The following is a 9,897-nucleotide window of genomic DNA, read 5'->3' on the forward strand; positions in this document are numbered from 1 at the left end:
AAGGCATCTTTTTTTTTCATGTCTAGTGGATTTCTCAGGTTTCCCCAAAAATATTTGTTTGGAAATTCTTTCAATGTTTTTAATCGCATAATATGTCTTATTTGACCTAGGGACACACAGAAGTGAAATTAAAAGGCAATATATTAAGACAGAACAAATTGGATTTGAACTTTTTCTTAAAAAAATTAAAAAAAAAAAAAACACAAAAAAACAATCCGTATGTTCTAAATAATTTTAAACACCATTTTTTTCCTCATTTCTCTTGAAAAAAAAAAAGAAAAAGAAAAGAAAAAGAAGCATACTTCATTAAATTGCCACCAATTTTGTTTGGAGAGAAAATTATTATATCCTGGAATAGCATAGTGCAGCTAAATGCCTTTTTTTTTTTTTTTCCCTGTGCATCTACTGCTCAGTAAACTTTTTTTTTATTTTTTGAACACTTCAGAGTATTTCAGTCTCTATTTATCAAATGAGATGATGGATACATAACTTTAAAAGCAGCAATTCACATGCTAAACTTCAGACAATGACTGCTAATTATTTATAGCTTATTGAAGCCACAATGTAAAATTAACTTGAGTTTTTGCATCCCACTGTTATACTCTCCCACAAAACAATTTTATTCTCATCCCATACATGCAGTGACAGTGGGATCTTCAACTAGATGTGTCTTCAGGTTGGGTCCTCAACATCTTTATTCGTTTTTCCAGCCTCTCCATCCATTCATTTCTGAGCCTAAGGACAGAAACACTAGTCAGCTTGTTGCTAGATTTTTACAGGGAACAGATTTGTTCTCTTCAGCACTTTTGCCAATCACTGTGCAAACTGACCTGACCACTTAGTGTTTTGCTGGATGGAAGTTCTGTACCACCTCACCCTGATCATTGTGGTTTATTTTCATCTTGTTCCATCCTCTTTCAAGTCTCTTTGTGCCAGAGTGACTTGTCACCTTCACTGAAAAATGCTTGCTGCCATCTGGTGGGTAGCAAAACCCAATGTTGTCCTAGTCCTCAAAAATTACATCAGATAGTTCTGCATAACAGGCTTCTGAGCACCATTTAGCTTGGAAGCACTGTGAGTGTTGAAACTCTTTAAATCTATAATAGACATATTAACTGTTTATTAGATGATAACTGGAAACTTGTTTTCTCTTTGGTTGTGTCTAGACACTACTGAAAGACTGTCAAAAAGAAAACAAGTTTCACAACTGAGGAGCTGAGATGCTGAAATTAAGTTACTTAAAATTCAGTAAAATATGCTGGAGATTGACTCCGGTGCTTCATGCAGGGTTGTTAATGCAATGCCATCCTTACTTGTTTAAAAATTAACTCAGAGGGATATAGGAGGGAAATTTTGAGCAAACGCCTTACTTCTGAAGATTTCCACGCCAGAATACCCATCTCCATATGTGCCTTCAACTCCTGGAGACTTCATTTGAAGTAAAACAGTACTGATGTTGCAGCAGACTACTTATTTGTCTGATTAAGGTGAACGTGACTTACTGAGGTAAACATAGCTACACATGAGAGTTGCTTTGGTCATTTAGAACATTTAGACCATCTGCTTTATTATGGACTTCTTTTGTGAAGATTAACTTATTTGAATTAAATGAACCTGTATTCTTGTGAAAACAAAGCCACAGAGAAAGAAGGTGAACCAGGTAGAGAAATGAGCCAGCTCTGATCTGAACCTTGATATCCAAGACAAGTCTATACTACCAAAATTCTAAGAACTTTAGAAGTTCCCAGGCTTCAGACCCTTTTGAACAAGAGTGAATCATTCGCTCATCCTGTGAAGCCATAGCTAATTAGTGTGCCAATTTGTGAAGCTTTATTATTTTCTAAAAATCTAAGAAAAATAAACATTATTTTCAGGTTTCATTGCATGACATAAATATAGGTATAACTTTTCTCTTAAAAAGCATTACAGTGTAAACTCAACCTTTCAAAATGCAATCTACTAACTTTGTCAGAGCACTTCTTTGCTGACGTTCCTTCTCAACTTGTAGATACCGAGTTTGTTGTTCAATTGTCTTTTCCCAGAAGTTTCTCAGGTTGCTAGTCTCACATCCCCGCACTTCATGACGTATGTATTGACTATTCATTTTCTGTGAAGGATAAATTTGAAACGGTTATATATTACAAGTTGTCAGTACCTCTTCCCCCCCCCCCCCCCCCAAGCAGAAACACAACGTTTAGGATTTTTAGAATTAGGTTCACACTTTTTTTTTAATGTAGGATATCAGTAGGCAATTTAACTTCCATTTTCTCCCTCTGACACTTGACAATGTACTGTTCGCAGTGATTTGAATTCCTACTTGCTAATTTCAGACATTACTCACCTCCATCTGTCCGTGATTTTTAAATTTACCATGTAGGACATTTCCCTTCTACTGTCTACCTTAATGATTAGTAGGATACAATTTATGGTACTAAAAAAAAAAATAAAGGAAGTAGAGTAATTGACTCATTAGTGGGAATTTCTCACTGTTCTCACTTCTATAAAATGTTTAAGCGACCATTGTAGATCAAGTCTGAAGCGATGAAGAAAACTTACTCTGGTGTTCTGCTGTTAATGACTTTAATTTTTGCCTTAATTTTGGGCAATGGAGAAAAAGCACATGCAATAAGTTGTTAACTTACAAAACCCATCATACTTATTAAATACTTCTCCCTCTACTGTAATTTTCAAAAGAGAGCAATTTCATTCAATGTGTTTGCATATCTGCATCCATTCTGTATTTCTCCATTTAATGCTATCTTAGAAATAAATTTGAGACCAAATCTTACCCTATGAAAAAACATCTGTCGTGGGTGACTCATTAGGGACTAATAGTCAAGCTCTCATATCCCACGTTACAACCAGAAAATCATATCATTATTGCCAAACTTCATAAAATGGATAATGAGTTTAAAGCCATGTGGTTTTGCATAAGTATGTCATTATATCTTCCAGAATATATACTTCTAACAAATATTTAGGGCTCTCTAATATGTTGTTTGTTTTTGTGGCAATTATTCGCAATTTATGTTAATTAGAGTCATAGAGAACTAGTAAACAAGCCCCTCAAGGCTTGGAAAAGCTTGAAGGGACTACTGCCATTTCCCTGCTAGGTATGGTAAGAAAAGCAGAACTGGGAAGTAGTAATCTTTATATAACTCAGTTTGGAGTTTTAAGGGCTGTTTTAAGGGAAACTCTAAGAGAGATTTTAAAAGGACTGTGGGTGGAGAACAATAGCAGCATTTTTGAAGAATTTTTTTCTTTTTAAGATTTCCCCTTGACTCTGTTTGTACACCGTACATGTCAATACACAGTCTCTGAATGATACAAGTTATGTATCTGACCTGAGTTTGTAGAAGAAATTTACTGACAATTATTTTCAGATTACGACCACATGTGAAAATATTGGGCAGATTATAGCCAGATGTATAAGTATTGCATCAGCATGCAATTGCAATTACAAACGAACATCTCCAACTGTAGGAGGCAACAAATTCTGGGTCAAAAGTCTGTTTAATATAAGTAGGTGTGTTCATAATAATATGTGTTCCATAAATCTCTCCTCAAATTTCTTCAGATCTTCTTCAGAAGTTTCTACCCTCTTTAACCTCTTGAGTACCCAGGAGTAATCTAGACACTTATGATGAAGATTCATTGACAGCCATTTGATCAGACTGATGGAGTTTCTACTGTGGGATTTAATCTCAGAACAACAATAGTGCTGAAAAACATAAAGCAACATTCCCAAACATTCTTCATTCACCAAAATAAACAGTCACAGGAAATAGACACTCCTTGCTTTTTTTATTAGATATTATCCTAATTCATAACATTTTCACCTTTCTGAATGCAAATTGCCATTTTACTGTGGATGTGTTTTTTCTATATTCTATGAGCGCGAATAGCTCTTCTGACTGAGACAAAGTTCAGAATCTGTGAAACTCACTGTATAACTGAAGCCACATGCACATTCCAGAACACACACATCCTTCACCAATTTTAGATGTTCTGCCTTCTGTTAGATTGCATACATTTTTTGTACTGACATATATATTGTTATATTATTTATAAATATGTAAAAGATATATATATGTTCATCTTTCTATCACCTCCTTCTCCAGAAAAAAATATAAATCACGAGGCAAATTTTTATCTTCAGAAATACTTTTCATCACTACTCACCTTATCACAGAATCATAGAATAGTAGGCGTTGGAAGGGACTTCTAGAAATCATCTAATCCAACTCATCTGCCAAGGAAGCTCCCTAGACCAGGTTACACAGGTAGGCATCCAGGCAGATCTTGAACGTTTCCAGAGAAGGAGACTTCACAACCTCTCTGGACAGCCTGTTACAGTGCTCAATTACCCTCTCTGTGAAGAAGTTCCCACACACATTTATGCGGAACTTCCTATGCTTCAGTTTGCGATCATTTCCCTCCCTTGTCCTATCACCACACACTGTAGTGAAGGGTCCAGCCTAGTCCCTTTGCCTCCTGCACCTTTTATCATTTAGTACAGCAATATCTGTCAATACTACAAAATGTACATTGTACTATACATTGTACTATATGCTACATCATTTATTATTATTTTTGGTGGGTGTGGGAAATTAGTACTTTTCTCAACATAACATCAGTTAATTTTTTTGTACCTGTTGGCTGAGGCATACTAAGAGCACTATCTGAGCCTGTACTTATCTAACATTTCATTTTGCATCTACATATTAGATACTTTGAATAGCTGACTTTTCTTTCACTCAGTCTTTTAATCTTTCCATTTCTTTTTCCTCTTAATAGTTCACAGCACTCAAGTATGTACAAAATGAAATCAGAATTTCAGCATCATCATTTCACTGAACTCTCTACGTGACAGCATTGAATCCTTGATTAACATTAGTGTACCAGTGTGCAATTACTTGCACCACTAAGCTGTGGAACCACCCTATCTTAAACTACCTTTTAATTCAAGCCTAATTTTTAAGCCTATTCATGCAGTAATTGTAGAATCTTAATAAATATTCTAAAATATCCCTCCCTGGTTTCCTTTATCTTTATGCTCACAGGCAGAGACATTTGAGTTCAACGCTGTCCTGCCATTTATTTCAATACTCTTGCTGTAAGCATTCAAGGTTGTGTGGGAAATCAGCAGTATCAACTCTAGTCTATCAGTATTTCACTTGCGAGAGTTAACATCTTCTGCCAGTGATGAAAACCCTACTTTCTTCTACTCAGTTTCTGTTTAGTTCCAGGAGAAATTAAGAGAAATTCAACTTGTATTATAGGTTCACACCAGCAGTTATCAAGTGGGTAACTTTTGTCTTAATTTAAAGTGAAAAATAAAAGGAACTTCATTTAGCAGGGAAAGAATGAATTGAGGAAGATATCATGGAAGGAGTCTCTGAAGAATACTGTACCTAACATGTAGGAGGAAATGTAATGTTCAGGTATGTAAGCAGTTGTAATAACTCTTTTACACATTTTGTAGCTATACATGACTTAAACAAGCCTGGAACAGCTAAGATTAAACAGAATTTTATTTAGGCCTCTAGTGATGGAACTTCTGTAGGATAACAGTGAGTGTTCTTTTCTGGTAATTATCTTTGACAGTACTGTGGTTGTTAGCTGGCTGAACAAATGTAGCTACTCTCAGATAAAAGGAATATGTAGATAAACTCTAAGAAAGCTTTATTCAACACAGGACAAACATGATCACTTATTTTACAGTTAATCATTTTAGAGTGGTTTGATAATATTTAGACTAAATTTGTAAAAGGAGGCCTTATAAAGGCAGTGAAACTGTGACACTGTTATCTGGAACAAAAAATTGTGTTGATAGAACAAAAGAAGGGCATGTCAGATCAATTCAGTGTGACATCCTGCATCTTTGGTAAGTGAAAAAATCAATTGTTTGAGGTTGGCACTTAATAGTTCTATGAGAAGCTATTACCATCAAATGAAATACACTGTTATGCAAAAAAAAAAAAAAAAAAAAAAGCAGAATCTCTAAGTTGCTTATCTAGAAAATGCCATGTGAAGTGCTTTCTTCCTCCCTTGTAGTAGGGCATAAATAGTTATTTTAAACTTCTTTTTATTTTTATTTTAACTTTACAAAACATCTGCGTGAGTCAGGAAAGCTGTTTAATACCCCTTTCTTGTCTTTCATGTAACACAATCAGAGGCTTGAGGATGCTCTGCATATTTAATATTCCAATAGGAACAGGACCAATACAATGTGAAGGTGTTACAAAAACAGAAGGAAATTGTATGCTCACCTGTCTCCAAGGGTCTAGGCTCACAGAAAAAACTCCACAAAGGAAGAATTTCCAACAAAAGAACCTTCCTCAATGGCAATCAGCCCTTAAATGAAGTCTAAGAGGAGAGGAGCCTTTACAAAACAAACAAACAAACACCCATGAAAAAGGTACAATTCACAGTGGCTGTAGACTTTGTATCATGCTGCTACAATGGCACGATCAATGCCTTTGAACACCATACACTGAAAGTACTTTCTTCTCTCCTTCATCCATTGGATCTCAGTTCTCTTTGTCTGCTTTCAATCTTTCCTGGATATCATATACATTACTGAAAGGTAGCGAACAGATTCTGTGCCTTAGTTTTCTGTACCAGAGAGCTCAACAGTCCTCTGGCTCAAGGTTAACATTCTTAAAACCTTTTGAGCAAAACTCTTCAAGAACCAACAGTTTTATTTCCCTTCATGTTGCCTCTCTTGGAGACACCTTCACTTTTTCATTAGCTGTCTTCACATCTGTTGAGTTTCCTCCTCCTGGCCCCCTCACTTTCCATGCTATCCCTCTTGTTCTCAAATCCCAGACCAACCTAACTGGCCCACTTTTAAACATCTTTCAAGCTAATTTACTCAACTCTGTTGTTCCCTCTGGAAAATTTCTATCCACTTCTTTCTGGAGTTTCATTTCTCTGTGACTACCAAGGCTGATCTCACCAAACCTTCCCTGGAACATCTTTGCAGCACACCTCTTCTCATCATCTTTCCTCACTCCCTTTTCATGGCTCCTTGTCCTGGCAGTCCAGGTTTCCACACATCCTGACACTGTGATACAGACAGGACTATGGTGACATTGCACAAATGCAAGTGTTGAGTGAAAAGGAATTAATAAACATCATACAGTACAGAACATCCTAATACCTTTCATGAACTTTCCATAGATTTGTCCAACTCTGGATAGCTTTTAGTTTTCAACAATTAAGGTATATTCAAAGCAGCAGTAATTTGCCTGCAAGACCAAATATTGTTTATGAACATAAGATTTTCCCCTCTGCCAGATATATTTGAAGCTTAATCTTAATGAATTTCTAAATTTCTAGGATCAAGTATACAGCTAGTATACAGCATTAGGCATACAGCATTATATTTATTAGAAACAGAGATCTTGAAATTGTTTTGCTTCTTTGTTCAATTTTTGAGTACAGGAGAGCTTGATGATCTCAGATCAAAGAATTGGATAAAAACTGCCTGAGGCTCATGTTCTTTGTTAGATCATTTGATTCTGACAAAACATGCAGGAGAAACATGTCCAGATTTGTCTGAATGTGTCTACGGTTAAATTAAAAAGCCTCTCTAGCAGATTACAATTAAAAAGCCTTTGAAAGAGTGTGTATATAACTGTGGCTATTGTTTAAGCTCATTGGTTGATGAAATTCATATCTTCATATATAAAATATATCTGCTTTCCTAGGGCAAGGAAATTGCAATATATACTTTTTTTTCTGTTACAATGCTACTCAGAAGCTTCCTTAGAATGCTGCTTAACTGGGCACTCTTCCAAGGCATTTTTCTCACATTCCTCTTCCCTAAAATATACTTCTGTGAGAATTAAAGTTAGAAGAAAAATGCATTTCTTCACATTATTATGAGAAACTTGCCATGCAAAAAAATATTTACTTACCTTGGGAGTCAAGCTCTTCCTGCAAATAAATCCTCTTTGTGACACAAACAAATGAAAAATATTGCCACAGCAGCCTTGGCTTCTCCAGTGTCACAGGACAGTAATGAAATGCATCCCTTGGTACTTTTTATAAGAAGTGGGGGTAACATAAATCCTTCATCATATCAAGGTTATTTTGAATAGAAGCAGTAGTGAGATAAGATCATTTAATGAACTTTGCAGCCCCCTGCCTGAGATGACCATGAAACACAGGCCCCCTTGAAAGCATGCATCCCTCCCACACTTGCAGATACCTCAGAGAACATGAGTTGGCAAGTGTTGAGAATTATTCTTTAAAATGCATTCTCCATTTTAATATTCCTTCTATGAAGCTTGAAAAATTGAACACTTAATATATTAGCTGTAATGGAGGTTGAAGTGAGGTGACAAATCACACTTGGTTTTGCATTACAGGGTGACTTACAGAAGTATGCAGTACTTTGGAGCTGTTAATCTAAGGATGTGTACTTGATTATGACCTATCACGCAATCTGTTCTCTTTGAGGTAATAGTCATAGGAATGGTCTGTTTGGTTAACACTAGCTGACAAAATGCATTAAACCAGCACTAGTTTTATCATTTGAAGCTGTTATAACTCTATTAGACATGAGCACTTACATAATTACATTTCATTTTCTGAGGAAAATATTTTGTAGATTTGTTTGACGACAGATGTATGAGCTGATCTCAGTTTTCATTAAATCCATCTACATTGGTAATATACCATATGTGACTGCTGGCTTTAGTGGTATTTATAGCATGGCTGATTATTTTAACCTTCCTTTGTTGTCATTTTTCAGACGCCAAGCAGCAAAAGCAGCAGCTATGAGATGAATGCTTTCTGTAGTTCATATTCACTTTTTTTCTGCAGTCTGCTTAACAGCAGAAAACATTGAGTAAAACCTGACAGCTGCAGAATTTTCTGTAAAGGAAAATTCCATCTCATACTAAGCATTGGTCAGTTTGTTTAACTTGTCAAACATATTGAAGTATGACCTTTCTTCAATACATTATATCATCTTGCATCATGTGAATTCACAGAAATTAGCTCTCTTGTCTGAATATATGATAATAACAAAGGTCCATGCTTTCAGTGATTTTATTTCCAGACACATGTATTGTGTTGAAGAAAAATGTATCACAAGTAAAGTTGTTGGCTATTTATTTTTTTATTTAAACTAGATCAGGCTCTGTCTGGTTTGTGAACCCCAAGTAAATACAATTCACTCATGTAGATTAATAGTAAAATAATACACTGTTACAAAGACATGTATGAGCCCTGACTGAATACAACAGTGATGCTAACCATCATTGCACTGCATAATTTCTTCCTTCCTTTGTGACTCACAGCTTCAACAACTTAACAGTGTATTACAGATTAGAACTTTGCTTTAAATATTATAATGTGGACAACTCCTAAATGTTTACAAGCACCTGCATTCAGCAGGTGACTTCAATGTCGAATCATTATCAGCTGTACTGATATTTTAGTATTTATTCAGATCAAATTCTTTATGTAAAGCATGGCCAAGTCATGATAAACATCATAAACACTTAGGTTGTCTACAGCAGATTTGATACATCTTACATGATACACACTACTGACTGAATTTACAAGGAACAATAAATAGATCTGTGCATTGACAGTGTCACCTTATGCAAAGAAAATGAGCATCCAGCATGTAGAAGTCCTGAATAGAACAAGTGCTCTACTGAGCTATTCATATCTGAGGGAACTATTGAGTGAGAGGTGACTGAAAAGAAGTACTTTACCCTCTAAAGCATTGCAACTGTGAAGTACAATTTTATGAACTGAAAATTATTTAAGGAATTCTCTGGCACATCTCAATCTTTGTTTACTTCATGAACAAGCCTTGTTAGGCCTGTTTGTCATAACCTGTGTTATGTCACTAGTCATCTCTAGTCTGAAAAA

At 35.5% G+C, this 9,897-nt stretch overlaps 1 protein-coding gene across 1 annotated transcript; it reads right to left on the minus strand.

Annotated features, from left to right (window-relative positions):
• Positions 1-437: 437 nt before the first annotated feature.
• LOC136051256 (protein FAM240B-like) lies at positions 438-8,005 on the minus strand. Its single transcript, XM_065740593.1, has 3 exons — positions 7,926-8,005; positions 1,965-2,107; positions 438-735 (listed from the first exon to the last, which is right to left on the minus strand). Exons 2-3 carry the CDS (start codon positions 2,102-2,104, stop codon positions 657-659), a joined length of 219 nt encoding a protein of 72 aa, XP_065596665.1. The 5' UTR covers positions 2,105-2,107; positions 7,926-8,005; the 3' UTR covers positions 438-656.
• Positions 8,006-9,897: the final 1,892 nt, after the last annotated feature.

Source organism: Cyrtonyx montezumae, unplaced genomic scaffold, assembly GCF_038088225.1.
Source record: "Cyrtonyx montezumae isolate F1298 unplaced genomic scaffold, pur_monq_1.0 scaffold_29, whole genome shotgun sequence".
In the NCBI taxonomy this organism is placed as follows: Eukaryota; Metazoa; Chordata; class Aves; order Galliformes; family Odontophoridae; genus Cyrtonyx; species Cyrtonyx montezumae.

What these genes read in the sequence shown, in the direction of transcription:
- LOC136051256 (XM_065740593.1), bottom strand. Translation starts at nt 2,104, where the DNA reads ATGAATAGTCAATACATACGTCATGAAGTGCGGGGATGTGAGACTAGC. An exon ending in CAAAGAAGTGCTCTGACAAA is followed by an intron (nt 736 to 1,964) that starts GTTAGTAGATTG and finishes TTCTGTCCTTAG; the next exon opens with GCTCAGAAATGAATGGATGG.